The sequence below is a fragment of the Brachycentrus maculatus genome, unplaced genomic scaffold, assembly GCF_059751285.1.
Source record: "Brachycentrus maculatus isolate JH-2025_06_01 unplaced genomic scaffold, ASM5975128v1 h1tg000653l, whole genome shotgun sequence".
In the NCBI taxonomy this organism is placed as follows: Eukaryota; Metazoa; Arthropoda; class Insecta; order Trichoptera; family Brachycentridae; genus Brachycentrus; species Brachycentrus maculatus.
The window spans coordinates 366,495-390,169 of record NW_028281389.1 but is presented as its reverse complement, the minus strand read 5'-3'; the positions used below and the strand labels follow the sequence as shown (position 1 = coordinate 390,169).

General features: G+C 36.0%; 1 protein-coding gene and 1 long non-coding RNA gene across 3 annotated transcripts; both read right to left on the bottom strand.

Annotated features, from left to right (window-relative positions):
* Positions 1–256: 256 nt before the first annotated feature.
* On the bottom strand, positions 257–14,287 carry LOC148300797 (uncharacterized). Of its 2 annotated transcripts, XM_088274290.1 has the most exons (16): positions 14,209–14,287; positions 13,232–13,256; positions 12,031–12,174; positions 11,100–11,234; positions 10,339–10,426; positions 9,519–9,578; positions 8,013–8,225; positions 6,830–6,933; positions 6,149–6,380; positions 5,359–5,485; positions 4,235–4,380; positions 3,747–3,824; positions 2,913–3,071; positions 1,937–2,046; positions 983–1,127; positions 257–607 (listed from the first exon to the last, which is right to left on the bottom strand). In XM_088274290.1, exons 3-16 carry the CDS (start codon positions 12,166–12,168, stop codon positions 516–518), a joined length of 1,827 nt encoding a protein of 608 aa, XP_088130416.1. In that variant the 5' UTR covers positions 12,169–12,174; positions 13,232–13,256; positions 14,209–14,287; the 3' UTR covers positions 257–515. The 2 variants fall into 2 exon arrangements, with proteins under 2 accessions (XP_088130416.1, XP_088130415.1); XM_088274289.1 differs by lacking the exon at positions 13,232–13,256 and having other exon boundaries at positions 14,184–14,225.
* A 3,313-nt stretch (positions 14,288–17,600) lies between these two features.
* On the bottom strand, positions 17,601–19,980 carry LOC148300796 (uncharacterized). The gene is made up of 6 exons (XR_015838883.1): positions 19,904–19,980; positions 19,745–19,825; positions 19,216–19,469; positions 18,391–18,480; positions 18,203–18,291; positions 17,601–18,058 (listed from the first exon to the last, which is right to left on the bottom strand). It is a non-coding gene; the product is annotated as an uncharacterized LOC148300796 (long non-coding RNA).
* Between the last annotated feature and the right edge of the window lie 3,695 nt (positions 19,981–23,675).

The window sequence follows — 23,675 nt, the reverse complement described above, 5'->3', positions numbered from 1 at the left end:
TGTCCAAGCGGCCAGACTATGGAATTAATAACCTCTCCTTGTAAAAAACGCACCTTCTCTGATAACTTTTAAGAAGCGTCTGAGACATTATCTATCATAGAATCCTAACCGTGCATCAAACCTCATTCCTTAGCTTTTCCCCCTACATCCTTCCCTAAACTCCCTTCTTTCTTTGCCTTCCTTATTATCATCAATTTGTAATTTTCATAAATATTTGACAAAATATAAATTAGTTACTTAATTAATACAGCAGTAATTTTTAATTTATGTTTTTTTTTTATGTTCAAGCACTATCTACCATCTATTAGATTGCAAATAGCTATATAAGGTATCAAACGTTATGACCAATATCACTAGTCTGTTTTTGGTTGGTTTGAAGATATTGCTTTTTAGCAATAAACCCGCCAATGTACATATTTTTTTTACGTACATGAAGTTTAAATAAATAATTAAATACATATATGGCAAGCGGCACAAATATCTTTGGATTTATTCTGATTTGAGTCCTATGCACGTTATTTCTTGGGTATCCCATCTTCAATGAATCTACGGAATGAAGCGGTTTGGAATGAAGTCCCGGCTTGCGGCTCTTCTTCGGTAATTTGAGCTAGAACAAAAATAACAATGTAAAAAAATAAATACGAAAAAATCCCTCAGTAAATACAGAGGTTTATTAAAGTATTTACGTTAGTAAATAGTGTGTATTTACGTTAGTGTGTGTTAACACTAAGGATGGAAAAGGTATTTCTACACATTTGGTCTGGTTGCGTTTTTATGTCACACGGGTAAGTTAGGATAGGCACTGCTTTTCTACCTATATGGAAGGCACGCCCCTGCTGATACCATGTGTGATACCACCTGTCTTGAGAGTTCCTTATAAACTAACATGGAACCGATATAGCATAGGTCCAGAAGGACCAGGTGCGTCGCGCCTCCAGCTGTTGTCGGGGAGATTGTTAGTGTAAGCTTGTTCAGTACTCACTGGTCCACATGTCGGAGGCCTGCACGATGACGGCGGTCCCGCACTGCGTCATGGTGTGCGCGGTGAGCAGCGAGCCGTGCGAGAAGCCCTTCCCACACGTCGTGCAGTTGAACGGCTTCTCTCCCGTGTGAATCCGCATGTGAACCTGAACAGGGGTGATGCCTTAAAGCCAACTAATCCATACTTAAGATTCCCAGGGGGGTCGAATAAATGTAAGTGATTTTTTCACTCTAACATGTCCGTCTCCGTGGTGTAATGGTCAGCGTGTTTAGCTACAGTGCTGGAGGTCCCGGGTTCGATTCCCGGGGGGGTGAAAATAAATATTAGTGATTTGAAGCGCAAGAGTGATCACCTTGCCTTCATGTAGGTAATGATCAAGATAATACTGCGTAAATTCGATGCAGTGCCCTATGCACCATTGGGTGCGGATAAGGGTTATAAGTAAGTAAGTAATATTTATTCAATATTGGATTTAATACCCTGGACTGGACCTAAAGCGGAGAGCTGATCACCTTTCCTTAAGTGTTAATAATGAACTTCAGTATCTTCATATAGATCGAAGACAATCGACAATTAAAAAATACTAATATAATATACATGATTGCTAATAAAACTAACAATAATTAAAAGTCAAATACAGAAGAACCTCTCACAAAGAGCATAATTCATTCCAGAATCCTACCCGTAAAGCGATACACTTATTAAATGGAACATTTTTTGTTTTGACTAGCGCTAGAAGTCCCGGCTCACAAGTGAATGCCTTGAAAAAAGGACTTGGCCATTCTCTGTATGCTCGCTATGCGAAATGTCTCTTATTAAGGGAGCAGCCTTTTCACTTTTTTATACTCTTTATGCGAATTATTCATTATGAGAGGTTCCACTGTAATAAGATAAGTCAAAAAGAAGGATTGGTTGCACTAATGCTACCGAGTGGCTGTACTTGATTGACTGTACCTTCAGGCTTCCCTTCCCGGCAAACCTCTTACTGCAGACGTCACATATGTACGGCTTCTCTCCCGTATGTGAGCGCATGTGTCCCGTGAGGTGGCCAGCGCTTGTGAAACCTGGCAACATCAATTTATGTAAAGAAAATATGGCATTGTAAAATTTATTTTATTTTTTAAATTATTTTTTGGCATCTCAACATGTAGATGAAGAAGATTATGAAATTCTGGGCATTTATAGGCTTACGACCATCATATGCTGGTTTAAGTGATCACTTTACATATATATATAACATTCACCAATTCAAGATATAGATGAAGAATATGGAAGTCTGGGTATTTGCAGGGCTTACGACCATCATAAACTGGTTTAAGTGATCACTTTACACATATATAACATTCACCAATTCGAGATGTAGATGAAGAAGAATATGGAAGTCTAGGTATTTACAGGGGTTTCGACCGTCATAGGCTGGTTTAAATGGTCACTTTACACATGTGTAACATTTACTAATTCTACTCATGATGGACAACCACACTACTCAAATTCTTGGAACTTCTAATTATATTGATTGAATTCAAAACAAACTGTTTGAATTAACTAGAATTTCACTGGAGACATCTATGATGAGATGAGAGGAGCTTTTTTAATAAAACTTTCAGAAACTCTTTAATTTGTATGCGAGGTCTGAATCCTGGATTATATTCAAATACTTGAGGAACGCTAGCAAATATCATTTTCATTTTTTATTTAAACTTAAAATTTGACCATTTAATTTATTTACAACATTTAGAGTTTGTCCAAATACTTATTCACAAATCTGGATTATCCAGACTCCTAGATATATTGATCAGTCTAATTGTGATTGACGATCAAACGGCGATTGGCGGACTAAGGATTGCAAAACTCGCCTCCTGCATAAGATGTTATCATATATTAAAAACATAGTTTGCCTTAACGCAAAAAGTGGAATTAGTGACCCCACCTTTGTTGCACACGGAGCAGACGTGCGGCCTCTCGCCCGTGTGGGTGCGCTGGTGCACGATGAGCCCCTCCTGGCGCGTGAACACCTTGGAGCACGTGCCGCACTGGTACGGCCGCTCCCCGCTGTGCACCCGCTGGTGGATGGCCAGCGTGTTGGCGCCTGCAACCGTCAAGCGCAGATCTATCAACGCCGTGTGGAGTGGCACATCCATACTAGTTCCAATGCAACGTACATACATACATAGGCGTTCAAAGCCATAACATAACATACATACATACGTACACAGGTGTTCACAACATAACACATTGAATTTTAAAAAAATTGTAACAATTACTACTTATCGGGATTTCACTATAGAGATATTTTGTGAGAATTCGGAAAAAATTGTACAATCCGATCAAATATGTACCAATGAGTGACGTAGGTATTATTCATGCTTAAAAAAAAAGCTATGCAACGCTAATCACATCTCACTCTTTCTTAACTTGGTTATATCGGAACGCGAGATATGCCATCTCAGTTCACCGTTGCGTTTCTAGTAATGAACTGAGTTGAGAATGCATGCGCTGCAGTCGGCAGTAGTTTTCGGGCAGTCAGCCGAGGTGGTTGTCTCGCTCGTTGGTGAGCGTAAGTCAATGATTTTTTCATGTTTTCAGCTATCAAACTTCAATAAACATCCCTTTTGACTTTAAATATAATAAATTTAGGCCATATCTATGAACATCTTTTTTTCTGATTTTAAATTGTTCATTTTTACATGTGTATTGACTACACAGCGCCGGAATGTGCGGATTTTTTGGCGCAGTAAAGGGTGGGTTATAAAAAAAGACTTACCTGCGAATGCTCTCCCACATATTGAACAAGAGAAAGGCTTCTCTCCCGTATGAGTTCTCATGTGAACTGTCACATAACCTTAAATTTTAAAAAAATCATTAAAATATATATAACTTGTGTGCGACCCATCATGACGTATGGGATTGAATGTAGAGCGGACACTCAGTCACAAAAAACGCACTAAGAGTGTCAGAAATAAAGACTCTAAGTAGCATATCTGGTAAAAGTCTAGGAGACAGAATAAGAAACATCAGGATAAGACAAATATGCGAGATCCAAGATGTAGTTAGGTGGGGAAGGCAACGAAGAATACAATGGTAGCGCATGTGAGGAGAATGGAACCATCCAGACTTCCCCACATTGCACAGACGACTCCCGGGCAGACCACCAAAGAGATGAATTAACAGCTGGGAATCGACATCGCAGGAGGCTAATCCCTCTTAAAAACAGGCCACAAGACCTACACCAAGCAGAAGAATAAGTGTTACCTCTTTGTGAAAATCTTTTGGGGCAAACGGGACACATGTACGGTTTCTCTCCCGTGTGAACTCGAAGGTGCTTCTCCAAGTTGCACTGCTGCGTGAAGCCCTTATTGCAGATCTTGCATATGAACGGCTTCTCGCCCGTATGACTCCTGAAAATGTAATATTATTAACACTCGCCTTATCATTCGTCGTCGTCAAAAAAAGGCGATTCAGTTGGCTTGGCCATGTACTCTGCATGCCTCCTGAGAGCCTTAATCAAGCTTGCCTCTTTTACAAGGCATCAGGTTCGCGCCGCCCAGGACGACCACTGCTGACAATTCGTCGGCAGTTCTCGTCAGAACTTCGCGACGCGGATCTGACTTGGGAGGATGCAAGGGAGCTGGCAGCCGACAGAAAAGCCTGGAGACAGTTTGTGGACTCCATATGCTCCACCTAGGGAGCGGATATGGTTATTATTATTATTATTATCATTCGTCGTACACTTTGTGTAATACCACTTATTATTTACACTTCTGTTAATGAACTTCTACTTTTTTATAATTTCTCCCAATTTCTAATATTTTTATTGAATAAAACTTTGAGGATATTTACGTTTTATATACATATAACGAAAACTAATTTAAATTAATTTTGTATATTAAAAGCATTGTTAACTTTGTGGTATAGCAATACATATAACACTCTCCATATATTGTATATCATTCATCGTTCACTTTGTGTACATACACAAAGTGAACAATGAATGATAAGGAGAGTGTTATATTACCATATCACAAAGTTGACAATGCTTTTAATACACAAAATATGGAATATTGTTGTATTATTTTGAGAAATAAAAAGACTTTGTTTTTTGATCCACTCAAATTTTATAACTAAAATTATGACTAAATTAAACCCTGAAGAGGGCAACAGGTTGTTGCCGAAACTAGTTGGTTTTTAATAAAAATGTGAGTGGATCAAAAAACAAAGTCTTTTTATTTCACAAAATAATATATGAATATGATCCACAAAGTTAATGCTTTCAATATTCAAAACGGAATATTATTAGTTTATTTTTGATTTTAAAATACAAATTTAATGATTAAAATTGAGGATATTAATGTGAAGTTTTGTTGGTAGTAACAAACCTCAGATGGATTCTCAAGGAACGCATTTCCACGTACTGCTTATGGCAATATTTGCAGGAGAGTAGTTTGTTCCCCGTGTGATATTTGCTGTGTTTAGATAACGAAGTGGCCCACTTAAAGCTTCGACCTGAAAAATATAAGCGTAACACACGATTAACACACTTTGGGATGGGAAAGGTATTTCTACCCGTTCGGTCAATTAATATTCAAGGACAGGTGGGTATTTTCACCTTCTGCGCCGGCCTCATTTCAGAAAAGAAGAAATTATATATTGAATGTTTTTATATGAATATTATGTACCAATCATTTTGTTAACACGTTGACTGCCAACTACGAGATAACTTGTAGATTGCGTTCTTTGCTAGGATGCCGACTAGTTATCTCCTACTGTGTTTACTTGCCATATTCCTACAGCTACCATCTAATTCCTAGTACATCAGTGCTAATATGGATAGATGGTGCATGAGAAGAGTACAAAACATCAATGCTGGCTTACGGGAACAGAAAATTTATTAATAGATGAGCAGAAAATATAATTATAAAAAAAATTATTCAAAATCATGAAGTAAAAGAATATTTTTAAAGAATTGGCTTTTTAGATCAGAATTCTGAAAATTGCCATGGTAGTAAACGTGATTATCATATCACATCGCCAGCAGTCCGCAGGCGTAAAAAAACAGCCGTCCGAAATATGTTAACACAAAAAAGATCCCACCAAGGCATGGTGCATGTGTGGTTTTGATAAGAGATTCCGATATGCGGATAGATGGTTAGGTTAGGTTAGACTGACCGCAGACGCTGCAGAGGTGCGGCTTGCCCTGCACGTTGCGCAGCTCGCCGGTGTGGCGCTTGCGGTGCTTGGTGAGGTTGCTGCTCTCGGCGAAGGTCTTGTGGCAGACGCTGCAGCTGTGCGGCTTCACCTCCTGGTGCGTCTTGAGGTGCCGGCGCACCGCGCGCCCCGTCGGGAAGCTCTTGCCGCACTGCGCGCACTTGTGCACCTCCACGTGCATGCTCGTGTGCATCTGCACACACAATCACACACATCTTGTACCATAAAAATGTGAGTGGATCAAAACACAGTCTTTTTATTTCTCAAAATAATATATCAATATGATCCACAAAGTTAATGCTTTTAATATTCAAAACATAAGTGATTTTTTTCACTCTAATATTTATTCAATATTACCCTGGACTGGTACTTTAAGCGGAGGGCAGATCACCTTTCCTTCATGTATTGACATCGAGATAACACTGCGTTTATATGATGCAGTGCCCTATGCACCATTGGGTGCGGATAAGGAGTAGATTATTTATTGTTTATGTTTATTACTGAAGTATTTGGTTCCCAAATATTTTTAAGTTCTGTTGGAATCGTTTGGTATTGCAAAGTCATTTTGGTATCTTGAAGATGAACTTTTCTTGAGATTCATGGAAGAATATATAATTCACAATAATTATGAATTTTGATTACCTTGAGGTCCACTTTTGAGCTGAACAGTTGGTTGCATTCTTGACACTTGAATTTGTACATCAGTTCGTGGGTGAATGACTTCAAAAGGCGTATCTCTCTTTCCTCTGCAAATCAACAAGTCAAATAATTTACCAACACAACAAATCGGCATCCGCGAATCCGTACTCTAATACCGAAACAATGGATCTTACGACGGACAAATTGCACCACACAAAAAAAAAATTACTTGCGCTATACCCAAAATTTTGAGTGTGTCCAAATATTTGTTCACAAATCTGGATCATCTCCAATTAGGAGTTATTTTTTGACATCTCAACATGGATGAAGATGAATATGGAAGTCTGGGCACTTACGGAGCTTACGACCGTCATAGGCTGGTTTGAAAACCAGCCTATGAAAAACGTGAAACGTGTTTCGATGCATTCAACATCTTTTTCAAGCACCATACCTATACGGTGTTTGAAAATGATGCGGAATGCATTGAAACACGTATCACAATAGATTGGAAGAAATAGTGGTATTTATCATGTAAAGTTTAAATTACAATAAAGAGATTTTGTTATTTTACCACCGGGAAGAACAAATGAGTTTATTAATAGGCCCTCAACACTTATTACAACATTATAAGTACTATTCTCATTCTAACCCTTATCTGCACGCAATGGTGCATAGGGCACTGCATCGTACTGATGCAGTGTTATCTTGATCGCTACTTACATAAAGGCAAGGTGATCACTCCATGCTTCAGGGACCAGTCCAGGGTACTATTAAACAAATATTAGAGTGTAAAATCACTAATATTTATTTTCACCTGGGAATCGAACCTGGGACCTCCAGTACGGTAGCTAAACACGCTAACCATTACGGAGGTGGAAGCATTACACTACGGGAGCCATATCTATTAATTTTTACTTGGTAAATACCACAATTTCTTAAAATCCATCATGGCACATGTATCGATGCATTCTGCATCTTTTTAAAACACAGTATAAATTGTTTCAAATGGTGCGGAATGCATTAAAACAACAAATGTGTCAAAAAGCCAAGCTCAACAGATATTTCGACATTATATCTAGTACTGTTGCGAAATTTTTTTGTTTTTTACAAAATATTTTTTCAATGAATCTGGGATAATCCGCTTCTCAGTTTACCCCGCCCCGGAAAATCTGGAGTCTGTATTCACCCTTTTTACTGATGACCCGAGCGGTTCCGTCGCTGCAGATCTCGATGATCTTCAGGTTCTGGGCGCGATCGTTGCTGATGATGACCGTCTGCTGGTTCTGCATATTCTGCATGCAGACGTCGTTCGGCTCCATCTTCATGTGCTGCCTTCCCACTTCAGAGATCATCACGTCGTTTGGCACAACGTCGTTCAAAGGGTCTACGGTGTAAGTATCTAGTAAAGAAAAGAAAAAAACTTATTTGTTTCAATCTTCAACGGGTGCTTATTAGCACAAATATTTATGGATACATATCGCTCACTCCTTTCAAAAATGTCATAAATCAAAAATTGTCAATTTTCAGTTGTGCATGCTTTCGGGATGCTCAGAAAATGTACTATATCCCATGAAAAGAGGCATATTTTTAAATTAATATTTACCCGCTACAGGGCAGAAAGTTTTGTTTTTGCATTTTGAAGAAAAGGTATTGTTGAATTATTTTTTCAAATATACTAAATATTTTTCAGATGGAGAAAAAACCTCCAGGTTTTACCTAAAAAGATCTGTTGCACAGTAAAAAGTTCAATAAGTGGCTTGATATTTATTTATAATACATTGTATTATGTTTATAAACTTTAAAAACATTCTCCTGGAATATCAAGTTTTTTGATTTATGATGTTCTTGAAAGGAGTGAGCGATATATGTCTGTATGAGTGTGTGTTTTCATATTCTCAATATTATTAATATTTAAAGCATTTACTTTGTGGTTAGTCATTTTTACTTATTTATTTTTTTACAAAAATGTTAATAAAATTAGTATATAACCACTCACCGAGATTTTTACGTCTACCGGTTTCGAGACGTACCCGTCTCTTCGTCAGGACAATCACTAACACAGCATGCAAACAATACTACCCTTCACCACCATAGCACCATTTACACACTCAAAACTACTGTGTGTTTTCACTCTAATATTTATTCAATATTACGCTGGACTGGTACCTGAAGCAGAGGGCTGATCACCAATCCTTCATGTGTTCAAAATGACACTGCGTTTATATGATGCAGTGCCCTATGCACCATTGGTTTGCGGATAAGGGTTTGAAGATATATGCAATATGTATTTGTGAAAATTTAATGGATTTTAGATACACATCCATGCATAAATCTCTTCGTAAACCACAGATACGTTTGCTAGAATCTCTTGAACCATTACAAAAGTCACCTTTCCTTCATGTGTTAACGATCAAGATAACACTACGTTTATATGATGCACCATTGGGGTGCGGATACAGGTTTGAAGAAGAAGAAAAATATTTATCGCTAGAATTTTTTACAAAAATTCTAATTTCACTAACATTTTTGGGTATGCCCCAATCCTTGTACAAAATTTTGAGTAGTGTGGTTGTCAATTATGGGTAAATAAAGTGCGATTAAATGAGCATGCTTTTTTCTAGCAAAGTAAGTACAAACACACTACTAAGTAGCAATAATATTATTTTCTATGTACACGTTATATTTGATTTACCTCCGATATTATCCAAGGAGAGTTCAGTTTCAATGTCGAATGGACCAATTTCAATGCAAGCTGTTGAAAAAAAGAAAAGTAGTGATTAAATTTTAAAACTTACAAAATAACTTTGTTAAAAAATAACTTAACATATTACTATGACTCAATTATGATGACGACTGGTTTTCCAAGCAAAACACTTCTTCAAAATTAATTGATACTAAAAACAACATAATAAAAAATCAAATTGAAAATGAACAATTTTACTTTCTGTTGCCTCTTGAATGCTAATGATGCTGTTCTTTTTGCCGATAGCCGAAATGGCTATGTTGATAAGCAGAATTGTCAAATTTGGAGCGGGGAAAACCCAGAAGCCTTTGTCAAGATGCCCTTACATCCATTAGAAGTCACTGTTTGGTACGTTTTATGGACAGGTGGATCTTTGGCCCATACTTTTTTACTACCCTATATTAACTGGAAAATAGTGTGGGGGAAGTTCGTATGCAATGATCGATAATCCTGAAATTATCTGGAACATTGGTCTGTATGTTCCCGATAGTTAGCTAAGACAACGTTGGCATAGATTGTTTCACATTCCTATACACAGGACCAACCTGCCGACGGTTATGCCTGTAGGAAGAGCTACCGCTATGCTGAACAATATCTTATTGGATCTGTTCCATGTGTCTGAGGGAGTTTTCCGAAGCGGGATTCTTCTACACCTTTAGCAATAGTTCTTGCATATTTTAGATTTTTGTATGTATTTTTTAATGTATACGGTTTAAATTTTTTAGTTTGTAATGTATATATCTTAATTGAAAAAATGCAGTTTCCATACCTTCCGGTTGTTCATCAGACTCTAGGAATATTGTCCCGTTATTGTATTGCTCAACAAGTTGGTTATTAAGATGGTCTCTGAGTTTTGCCTGAAAAAAAATAAACAAAATACAAATTTCATTTTAGCATGTCATAAGTCATCTTATATCAGGACTGTCCACGACTCATATTTGTGTAGCCGACGCGACATGTTTTTAATCCAACGCAAATATAAAAACATTCCTTTTACAAAATGAATTTTGTAGAACATTATTTTATTTGCACGGGATACCAAATAAATTAATGAAATATTTTTTCATATGGCAACAAGTTTTCTATCACTATCGTTTGGGGAATTCCCGAACTGTGAAATTGTTTTTATTTTTTTCTTCAAAAAGTTTATTTCAGCAGCCCTTCAATCTACAGCTTGACACATTATTGTCGGGAGGTTTTTTCACCAATCTCGACCCATAAGGGTCATATATAGTAAACTAATTAGGGTTGTATACTGATCACAGGTAACTGCAAATCCAATTCCCATTCAAAAATGCAAAATTTATTTTACAATTGGAGGGAATCGAACCCGCGACGCCAGTTTCGCAGTCGAGCGTCTACCCAACTACGCCGCAGCGCCTGCATAGTCTTGTTTCTACTTGTGGGTGGTAATTTCTGCACCGACACTTTTTTTTCCAAAATTCGACAGTTAAGTGGTTAATAAACGACCGTGGACTTGATACAATATTGAAAGGACAAAAGTTAATCAACGCAGACGGGAGAACTGACCTGGAACTCGTCGCTGATGAAGGCTCTTATGATTTTATCGCTGGTCTCACTCATCTTCTTGAACGCAAACGACCGGCTGATGGCGATGACGCACTGTTTGCACAGCAGGTTTGGCAAACCGTCATCCTCGTGAACCTACAAGAAAAGGTTATACTTTAATATTGTGGGTGAACCAACTGTTCAGCTCAAAAGTGGACCTCAAGGTAATTATTGTGGGTTATATCGTGGGTGTACTGGCAAAAAACCTTCTTCTTCTTCTTCTTTCTTGTAGCTCTTGGGATGTTGACTCCCAGCTGTCTTTCCACCTTTTTGGAGGTCTGCGTCCTTCCGTTTGTGTTTACATGATCATTCCATTATCGCCTTCGTTGTCGTCCCCACCTCGTGATATCCTCCGTCTTACACATGCTCCGGATGTCGGTATTTCTTACTCGGTCTCGCAATGTGTTTCCGGCTATGGATCGGAGAGTTTTCATCTCGGAGGTTCGAAGTCGAGATTTTATTCTAGAAGTATCTGCTCTTGCCTCAATTCCATAAGTGGCTATTGGTCAAACACATGTTTTGTTTATTTTCATTTTACTCTCTATTCTCATGTGTTTGTTCCTCCACACCGAGCTTCTGAGGCATCCGGATATAACTCCAGCCTTATTAATTTGTTTCTGGGTCTCACCAAAAACCTTGACTTTAAAATATGCAATTTTGACTTAACAATGCAGTGTTATAAAGTATTTAACGTTCTATAATCTGGCAAAATACAAAGTAGTTTGAAATGTCGATATGTGCAATATGTATTTGTGAAAATTTAATGGATTTTAGATACACATCCATGCATAAATCTCTTCATAAACCATAGTTTGCTAAATTCTCTTGAACCACATTACAAAAAAGGTTTTCACAAAAAGGATGCTGTGTAAATTGTCCAATAAATAAGTACCTGAAGATTGGTTATGGACATGATCATCTCGTCCAGGCAGGACCCGAAGAGCGGCTGCATGGTCCCCTTCTTCCCCAGGCACGCCCGACACACCTCGTCAAGCTTCAGGGGATGAGTCAAATATATTGACATATCCATTTTAACCTAAAAACATCACCGACTCAATCAGAAAATGAAATCTTCTTGTCAAAAGTCTATGTAAGCCAAGGGCAAGTGTCACTAGATGTATAGATGTTGAGGGAGCTGAGCTTGACAGACAGGTGTGGAGTTTCATCCTCTCTGCCTACTCCTGCAGTAACGGCGAGATTGTAGTAATAGTAGTATTGTTAGACTGACTGACCACAGAGTTTCGTACAGTAAATATTAATATTTGTCCAAAACATTCAGTTTTTTTAACACATTGCGTGTGGCAACAAGAATAGCCGGGAACGACTGGTTGTGATCAGTAGCCTGGAGGGGAAGAGAGGGAGAGGAAGATGGACCGATCAAGTTAAGGCAGCAGCAGGCACCTCGGTGGTTGGAGCGCTACGCGCAGCGCAGTCAAGGGATAACTGGAGAAGAGACATTGCTTCCACAAGGGTCACAACCTTCAGTAATGAGGAATAAGACGGAGAAGAAGTCCAAAACATTAAGGATTGTATATAAATACGTGTTTACGAATCTGGGTTTCACTACTGAGGAGTTATTTATATTGACATCTCAACAAAGAGGAAGAAGAATATAAAAGTCAAAATAATATTTCTTTAAAATAATCAAAATTCTCGCTATTATTTTTTGTCGTCATCAATATCCACTGTAAAATGACTTAAATAACACTAGGGAGATGAATGCAAATCAAATTCCACGTAAAGAAATGCCAAATTACCAGTCATAATGACAGTTCTAATGCAATTTTTGACAATGTCTATTATGCTTTCAATATCCACAAACGGAGAATTTATTACGTCAAATCATAATGGCGTTACCATGTTTAGTCAATTAAGCCATGAAATGCAAATAAAAACAGCGTAATCGTATTAAAATTAACTGTGCAGAAGTAAAGCATCTATTGAATAAAGGTGACACCGAAAGCGTATTTTACGTAAATATTATGGGTATTCCGTCATCTGTGTTTTAACAAAAACATATTTCTCCGTACACTCTTGTCTTCATTTAAATTGCATTTAAAATAAATTAGAATAAAATAATAAACATAACCTACTTGTTAAGTTATATCTTTACACAGCACAGACTAACTATTTTATATAAAGACCGCCAACTACCTCGATTTTTTATGGCTGGAAGTGATATTCGCCAGCGGCCGGAAGTGACGTAAACGGCTAGAAGTACTAAGCTCCCGGCTGGGCGTGACTTCACCGCGGCTGAATGTCAAATCCACCCGCCGAAATATTTATCATTCATTTTTCAGGTTAAATGGTATTTATATTGAAATTTGTTGTATAACATATTTTCAAAATTATAATATTAATATTACAAAGAAGATATTTTACTATCTAAATTTATTTATTTCAGTGTAAACAAAAATAGAAAGGTCACGGCTAAAACGCGACATTTATAAAAAGAGTTCAGGCGATTAATAATGGTTACTCAACTCAGCCTTACAATGGTAAATGGTAATGGTAACTTTTTTTAAATTATTATCCCAAACTTTGTATAAATATAAGGCTTTTCAACAAAAACAAAAACGAAAGAATTTTCAAATTACTATATTATATTTAAAATTTTAGAAAATACAATATTTTAAAAGGGCGGAAGGAGTGCCCACCACTTTCTGAAGTTATGTTTCTTAACGGGGGTGCCAGCGCCCCTTTGTGGGCGTTTTGGAAGTCTGGCTAAGCGTTTTTAAATTTTTTGCATTTGGGGGGTGCTGCAGAAGTTCAAGGGAGCGTTGTGTTAAGTAAGAAAAACTACACTTCCATACGCAAAATTTAACTTTAACTTTGGCATAATACTCAATATTATGAAGTTCTTCATAGACGGATTTCTATTTTTCTATCGATAATTGTCTATAACCATAGTCTGTCCATATTTATTTGAAATATTTGAACAACTTGTTGGTATCTCGTATTTTTTGTTCCCGTTTTGGTGTTTTTGTTAGTGTATTAGTGTGTCTCGTCATTTTCTGGTCGTTTTTTGAACAATCTGACGTTTACGAGTCGACCCCCCCTGTTACACAGCTTATGAAAAATAATTATGAAAAAAAAATACTCGAAGAAGAAATTGGCACAAGAAAGCCATAGACAAAGATACAAAGATTAGTAAAAAGATACATAGCATTTGTGTGCTTGCACCAAAGATTATATACTAGTAAAGATTGATATCTTTGTCAAATTAGTATGGTAAATGATTATACGTGTTGAAAAAAATCAAGAAAATTAAATATTCTCACTATTCACACTAAAAAATAACCTACGCAGAAAAATCAGCTGATCGATGCACTCGACAGCCTTATAGAGACAAAAAGGAAGAAGAAGCTCAAATGTCAAAATCAAAATAACCTAAAAATGCCATCGACATGAAACTCTGTAAAATGCGTTTCGTCATTTTCCCGCCTTTTCAGGAAAATGGCAAAATACGCATTTTACAGAGTTTTATGTTGATGACATATTTAGGCTATATTGATTTTGACATTATTCAATGAAATTGAAAAATGAAAAAATCATTTAGCTGGTAAAAAGGTTTATTATATCCATACTTTGACTGAACCGGAAGGTGAACCAATTACATACTCGAGTTGTTAGAACTCTTAGTTCTCTTAAACCTATAACCTTCTGGATCAAATCAAAGAAAATTACAATATTACAGGAATATATAAAATTATTATTGTACTTAAAATTACACACACAAAGGGCACTTGTCCACTACCCAGAATTTTACCCTCCGGCAGTCAGGTTTTGAAAAGTGAAAGCGACTACGACAGTGTAGCGTGATCGAATTTACGCGCAACGTGTTCACGCACCTATCAAGAGCTCCGATCCGAAGAAAGATGGAGTAAAGCACAAGCCAATCCAAGCCAATCGTCGTTTAAAAACGCTAACTGACGTGCCGGACGGTAAAATGCCGTGTAGTGGACAAACGCCCTAAGGGCCCTTGTGCACTACACGGAATTTTACTGTTTGGCAGTCCGGTTATTGCAAATAAAAATGATTACAACGGTTTAGCTTTAGTGATCGAGTTCATGCTAACCATGATCGTGCACCGATCGAGCGCACCGATCCGGAGAAAGACGGACAAGTGCACAAGCCAATCATCCGTTTTTTCATGCTAACCTGACTGCCGGACAGTAAAATTCAGTGTAGTGCTCAAATGCTCAAACTAGGTCCCAAAAAGCCTTCTTGTTTACAACTACAGTATCTACTCAATGAATTAGGGCCACCCATTATTTTTTTGAATACTCTGAAATCTTTTGGATTATTATATTTATTTTACATAAATACTTTAAGTTTTCTATTGACATCTAATATCATGTATATTACCTTCAATAATATGTAAAATATACCTGGATTATTTGAGCCTTTACAAAATTTCAAACCCTTTTTCTGAGAAAGGTCCCTAATTAGCACAGGTAGACAGATAGTTGAAAGTTCAAAAAATAGTCCTATCTCATTTATTAGTGAAGTTTCTTGAGTTCTGGTTGTTGTTTTGTTCAGAGAAGTTATATAGTTATCGTGTCTTGTGAAAAAAACTTAATTTTTAATTTTAGTTCATAAAGTATAATTTTTTTTTGTAAACACAAGTGTTTTTTTTGAAAAGGACAAAATGGGAAAAAGTAAAGACATTTCTGAGGAAAAAAAGTCTAGTGTTATAGTGCTACTGAAATTAGAAATACTATCTAATAGAGAAATTTCAAAAAAAGAAAACGTTTCTCGTCAAACAGTGGACAGAATTTCAAAATCAATAAAAAATCAGTCACCCGCCACCAGCAATCGGCGAAAGAACTGTCGTAGGATTAGAAAAACAACACCGAGGACTGATCGAAAAATCGTTCAAAGTGCCTTAGAAAACCGTAGTGCATCAGCAAAAACATTAAAAATAAAATTGGAAGAAGAGGGTATAAATATATCGGTATCAACACTGAGGCGACGTCTTTACGAAGTAAATCTGAAATGCAGGCGCCCTGTAAAAGTACCAAAATTGACACCACGAATGAAAGCGGATGGATTAAAATGGGCCAAGCTACATCGAAATTACTCGGTAGATGATTGGAAAAAGGTATTTATTTAAATTGAATTTTCAACATATCATTTTAGTAAATAAACTTATATATTTGAATTAAACTTAGATTTTCGTTATTTTTCAGGTCATCTTTAGTGATGAGTGCCGGTTAGAAGCCGTGACAGAGAGCCGTCGATTCGTCAGGAGAACACTAATGGAACGTTACGATGAGGCCTGTGTGGTAAAAGTTATCAAACACCCCCCTGCAACAATGATATGGTCATGTATTATTAACAATTTACCTGGGCCGTTGTTTTTCGTGGAAGGAACAATGAACAAAAATTCCTTTAAGCAGGTCCTCTAACGAATTTTATTGCCCTTCTACCATACACTCGACCCAACAGAAGGTCCATACACCTTCATGCAGGATGGGGCACCTTGCCACCGGGCTAAATCAATAATAAAATTTTTGTCTAACAAAAATCTGCCTTTGCTCCCCTGGCCTAGAAATTCTCCGGACCTTAATCCTATAGAAAACGTATGGAGCATGTTAAAAAATAAGATATACTCATTTCCAAATCCGACAGTAGACTGTCTAAAAAAATATTCAAAAAATTTGGTCAGAAGACGAAGAAATAAAAAACATGATAAAACAGTGCATTTTAAGGATTCCAAAAAGAATTGAGGCAGTTATTTCTGCCAAAGGTGGAAATACTAAATACTAACTATATTTATATGAAAATATATGCATAATTTAAGCGTAATAAAGTGTTCATGTGTAAATAAAATTCAATGTTTTTTTATTCAAGGTTTTCTCTGAGTTATTCCTGTTTGAATTGAGAAATTGCGCGAAATTCTGCGTGGCCCTAATTCATTGAGTAGATACTGTAATGTGCATTACTTTAAACGAAAGTGCTTAAGGCATTACCAAATATTGTATTTATGTTTCATATCAATAAAGAAATATTGTTAAATACATATACCGAATTGTAAAGTCACCAGGAATACTGAAGAGTTTTCTTGGACCTATATATTATAGAAATGTACTTTTAGATATAAATAAATAAGATCGGCCTCATTTGAACAATTTTAGAATAACACAGTGGTACCCTGATCACACAATAGCTATAGGCTTAAGGCCAAATAAAATAAATTTCTTTGTAGTTAGAACAATACCCTTCAGATCTGCATGTTTAGCACCACTTTCAAAAAAAGAAAATTATTGAGGTTGCTTGTAAGGTGTGTAAAGCCCTTTTATCCTAATAGTTAATGTGTGATCGAAAAACATTGCAATTCGATAAATCCATTTCGTAAATTGAAATTTACATGAGGACTCATTTCATAAAATATAACAATTATGTACAAGTTTTTACTGATCTATCATTATTATGATATATCATAATAATAATATATAATTTTATATTCTTTTGTTCTTAAATTGGTAAATAATATGTCATTAATGCCGGGTTTCAGCCTAATTAAGTATAGTTATTTTTCAATGGTTACTGGAGAAGGCAAAGCAGAGTTTAGCCAGTAACCTGTAGCCCTTAGGTCCTTCTGTATATAAAGCGATAGCAAGAGCTTTATCTTTTCAGGTATATCATCTACCTTTTATGGCGATGCGATTGTTTGATCTGACATTAAATAAATCTATAAGGAATCAGATTTAACAACGAAAGGTATTATACTAATACTTTCCCCTCTTAATATCTACGAGCAGCAATGTGCCATTGTTCAAATGTTGTCGATTTCTTTTGAACATATCGAAGTTGCTTCTTCGTCTTCATCGCCCATGTTCAGCTTTTGATTCCTTGGAGTCAGATTAGAAACTCTCGATTCTCCAATAAAATTGACAAAACGGGTGGCTGTACTCCTAAAATAAATTATATTGCATCAAATGTAAAGTAGTAAAATATTTTAACATAGAATTCCACAGAAACGTGTATAATATTAAAAGGTGTGTATGAGAACGAATGAATAAGAAATTTGATAATTACATTAATGGGAAGATACATACCACAGGGTTCAGTAGCTAATAAAAAGGGTCTGCTAGCTGCTGATTCCATTGGATAGCTCTGCTAGTACTCGGTAACACGGAATAAAGAGCTGAAAAATTTAACTCAATTAATACCAAGACATAATATATTGATTTTAAAATATTATTGAAGTAAAATAAATGATTTCACAAAAGAAAAAGATACATACACCGGGGTTCAAGAGTAAACAAAGAGGCTCTGCTAGCTGCTCATAATAATTAGAGAGCTCCGCTAGCACTAGATAACTCGGAACGGAGAGCTGTAAGAATATAATTAAATTAATATTGGGTATGTAATAGAGCCACAAGAATCTATATACATGTATATGAGAAATAAAACCTCGATAAAATGGACTAATTGGAGAGAATGGGTTAGAAAATAGGTTTAAAATAAACATTTTTTTCTTGTTCAAAATATGAACAATGTATTTAGATATAAATAAACAATGCAAAACTAAAAAAAAATATTGTCTTCGAACACTCGTCGTGAAGTGATGTTGCTGTTTGATATCGATACGCTTTCAGTAATCCAGCTTTGAAATGTTTTGTTTGCACTCTTTCAAAAAACAACAATTTTTTTCAATCAACCCTCTAAATTTACGAAAATGCATACAATATAGTAGAACTTCGTTATCTGACGAGTAGTTGATAAATGTTATTAGATCATCGAGATGCGATCTTAACACTGAAAACTTAATTTTTTGCAGTGTTGTTTCTTCTTTGCTATCTTCGCTTTTATCCTCTCTTCTAAGGTTCCCTTTTTCTGCTATTTCACTTTCAATCATGATACAAGGAGAAGTACTTCTTGATGACTGCAACTACCCATTGTAAAACATCCTCCTCACCACTTCGGCATTGTTATGTATTGTCCTATAGAAATCAGGATATTCAAACCCTTCTAAATCTGTCATTGTATATATATATTGCGTGTAACATAGTACAAAAAAATAGCTAATAAAATAAGCATAATAAACATCAACAGATAATTAACTTACGTCGTATTTCGTTGCTAAAGAATACTCGTTTAGCAGAGGCAGGTTGAGGAAAGATCCAATTAGTGATAAATTTAAATCTAGCGCACTGATATTAAATAACATCCCTTTGTTCGTTCGTTCACAGGGAAAATGTATATCTCAAACATCAATTCTTGATTTGGATTCTCGAAACAAATTCGATTCTCGAAACTCAAAAACAAAAACGAAGATTCGTTTTGTTATATAATGCCTGATTGAAATCTTATCCATACACCCTGAAATAAAAAAGAAATTTGTAAAAACCATTACAATTAAAATATAATAACATAAATATGTAATATTTTGAATAATTTTAAAATTAACCGGAGAAAACAAGTGCGTAGTAAAATGGCCGTCTAAATTCGGTTGAATTCAAGATTAAATATACGAAGTTCTGAGTTACATACAAACTATAAATAATAATTTTAAAAAAACATTAGTTTAACGTTACACAACATAATGAAAGTGATAATGCAGAAATGATAAACATCAGCAAATAATTTAAACTTACGTTTCTTGCACAATATATGTTTGGCAGTGAAACATTGATTCCTTTTGGATTGATATAGAATGCCTAGTTGAAATCTTACACCTGAAACAAAACAGAGATGATATAAACTAATAATATTTGTATAAACCATTTTATTTCAAATGATTCCAAAAAAAATACCCGTGATAATGGAATGGTCCGCAAGCCAACGGGAAAACGGCCATCTTGGTGAAGTTTTGTTTACCTACCGAAATCATATGTTTTGATGGTTGGGGAGGGGGTAAACCACAGTTGAAATGATAGAAGGTATTTTTAAACTCGTATTGTTCTGCGCATGACGTCATAATTTAGCCCATTCAGATCCTCGGATACGTCATTCGGTAAATAGCTACTGCGCAAGGTCTATCGAAAAATTTATTTTTTTCCCCTTCATACCCTTCTTACCGCAGGAATCAAAGATGGCCGCGAGATATCACAGGCTGGCTTGCACATTAGTTTGATAGAGATGTAAAAATCAATCGATATTCAAGCTTAAAATAATATTAATAAAAATATTTAAAAAAAAAAACAAATCGATAGTAATCAATCTGATTATCTGCGAAAATAAATGATAAAAAGTATGGAATTATATCCACAAAAATTGCTTTATGTAAATCGATTTTTTTATTATAATTTATAAAAATACATCAATTTCATACTATTTCTGCGAGCCTAAGCAGCTCATTATTAGAAATAGGTATCTTCAAAATTGTGGTAGAGTGGGTTCGAACCGAGAAACTCTGACTCAAGAGTCTGCGACATTAACTACGGGACCACACATTAGTTTGATTACACTAAAAGTATGACCGAAACAACACCTGACACATGGAAATATAATGGAGGGAATAAGTTATTATTTTCCTTATTCTCATTTACTTTTCATTATCTCACCCTTATCCATATCGCATGCTTTTGTATAACTGTGTGTAAAAATGGATGAAGGAAACTATAAACCACTTCATAATTTTTACTATAAACGACCTCAAAATAAGATTTTCATACATCTGAATTATTTTTTGGAACTTTCAAATATATCCTGATGAGTCTTGAAATGGTGAAGTCATAGATTGCATGACTCCTGTGACTGTGTTGATTCATAACCAGTACAGACAAACTTTCCAGGAGAGCTCGGCAAATACCTGCCTTATGCTCAGTCAGTCATAGGATGGATAAAACAGATGGAATCAATCTACAGTACAGTTCTGCTCTTCTAAAAAATAACACAGATCTTATTACTAAAAACTTTAAAATAACCTAACCAACCACCACCGTTAATTAGTTTATTTAGGCAATGAGTTTAAATTGCCATACTATACTTTGTCTGCAAACATAGCCACATTCATGTACCCCCTTATTATGTTCCTGGTTGTATCCCCCAATATGATCGAAAACTGAAAACTAACATAACTGAAAATAGCAGCCTTCAAAAGGAACTGGGAGTGCATTTAGGAGTAACAAGGTCCATATTTAACAGTAAGAAGGCTGTCTGGATATCGGATCTATATTAGGTGAATACCAAATGCCGCCTATACAATGCCTGCATTGCTCCTATTCTCTTATTTTTTATAACCCTTATCCGCACCTAATGGTGCATAGGGCACTGCATCAAATCGACGCAGTGTTTTCTTGATCATTACTTACATGAAGGCAAGATGATCACTCTTGCGCTTCAGGAACAAGTCCAGGGTAATATTAAATAAATATTACAGTGTTAAATCACTAATATTTATTTTCACCTCGCCCCCTGGGAATCGAACCCGGGACCTCCAGCATGGTAGCTAAACACGCTGACCATTACACCACGGAGGCGGATTCTCTTATACGGCTGTGAAACATGGCACTTGGCTCATGGCCTTACAAGGGCCTAGAGCAGCCGTGTACAATAGGTGTCTGCGAAGAATTTTAGGTGTGCGGTGGTTTGACTTTATGAGGAATGAAGAGATAAGGCGTAGGACACAGCAAATCTTGGTCACAACTATCTTCAGGAAAAGGCGATTCAGTTGGCTTGGCCATGTACTACGCATGCCTCCCGAGGACCACCATTAATTGTTCTCTTCCCATGCGCCAACTACCTAAGCACTGCTATACTAGGAATCAGATGGTTGTTGCAGGAATATGGCAAGTAAACACAGCAGGACAGGGGTTCCCAATCTTTTTCAGCCCGCGGCGCACTTACGAATTTAGTATTTTGTCAAGGCGCGCTACTTTAGTAAGCTATTTGGAATGGATATGGTGTCTATATATAAATAAATATTATAGTCGAAAGAAATAGGTACCTACAATAATAATAGTTGGGTAGAAAGATGCAAGCGCTAGAAATAGAAATTGTTGCTTTATATGTACCCGAGAATATTTGTGGTTTCGGATAATTATAGAGGATCGACTCACGGCACCCTTTTACTTTCTACGGCGCACCAGGGCGCCGCGGCGCACATTTTGGGAACCCCTGCAGTAGGAGATAACTCCTAGTCGGCATCCTAGCAAAGAACGCAGTCTACGAGTTATCTCGTGGTTGGTAGTCAACGTGTTTATTAACAAAAGAACTATATTAAGGAGAATAAATAAAGAGTAACCACTTTATCAATTATTTTATTAACATAAACATTATTTACAAAAGTTTCATCATGGAATAATAAAAACATGTCTCAATCATTCAATTATGTATGCGGGGGACATGCATGATAGAATATTCACAAGGAATTGAAAACTGTGGAACCTCTCATAACGAGTTATTCGCATGATGAGAAACAAAAAGTGAAAAAGTTACTCCCTTAACAAGCGACATTTTGCATAACGAGTTATAGAGAAAGGGCAAGTCCCTTTTTCACGACATTCACTCGTGTGCCGGGACTTCCGCGCCAGTCGAAAATTTTTGTTTTTCACTTAACGAGTAAGATTTTGGAAGAATTATGCTCGTTATGAAAGGTTCCACTGTATTTTGCAACTTTATTATTCGTTATTAAAAAAAAAGTGTTGCCAATATGATCAATAGAATATTGTATTTTTTATTTATGCACCAACTGTAAAAAAAAAATGTAAAAATGCTTTAAAAGATTTCTTGAAAACAAACTATGTGATTGTGTTTTCAAGTATTGAATGCATTTTTGGTAACTTACATATTCTCCACATATTTTTTTAACAATAAACCCCGTTTTTTTAATGACAATAATTTTCATTTACTAGGACATTCCTAGCTTCCTTTATTCACTCAATACATTATTTAATGCATTATTGTTTTTAACTAATTAAACTGGTAAAAAAGATTAAGAAATACATTCTTAAAACGAGTAATATTAAAGTAAAAATAATAATTAAAGGATGATGAGATGACTAGGAGTAGAAATCTCTATTATTTTAATTATTAATATTTATTTGTGTTTAAAAATTAGATAATATATTCCTGTTACTGCAAATCACTGACAGATAAATTATCTGACCCTTATCTGCAGCCAATAGCACATAGAGCACCGCAATGGATTGATGCTGTGTTTATCACTAATTATATCATGAAAGGCAAGGTGGTCGCCCTGAGTTTTAGATATAAGTCCAGGGTAATATTGAATAGACTGTGAAATTCGCATATATTTACCCTCAGGACCTCAGGAAAGCGAATTAACCATGATAAAAGAATGATAAAGTAAATAAAATGTCAGGACAACAAAGCAAACATATTTCTTTGTAAATATGGAGCTCTACAGATAAAATAGGGACTCGATAATTTAAACAGATTTAGTAACTATATTTTTTAATCTTCCATGTCAATCTGGTAAGAAGAGAAAAATGGATTGCCCTGTATAATTTCCAAATATTTTCACATAACTATCTAAATCTAGGATGATGTAAACTGAATAATTTATGATATACATTTAACTTCAACATCGTAATACACCATTCATTATTTTCTGGGATTACA

Excerpts from the sequence above, each read along its gene's own strand:
- LOC148300797 (XM_088274290.1), bottom strand. The coding sequence starts at position 12,168 with ATGGATATGTCAATATATTTGACTCATCCCCTGAAGCTTGACGAGGTG. Across the intron at positions 8,226-9,518 it reads CTCCTTGGATAATATCGGAG|ATACTTACACCGTAGACCCT; the intron begins GTAAATCAAATA and ends TTTCTTTACTAG. Across the intron at positions 3,072-3,746 it reads ATGTGGGAGAGCATTCGCAG|GCGCCAACACGCTGGCCATC; the intron begins GTAAGTCTTTTT and ends TGACGGTTGCAG.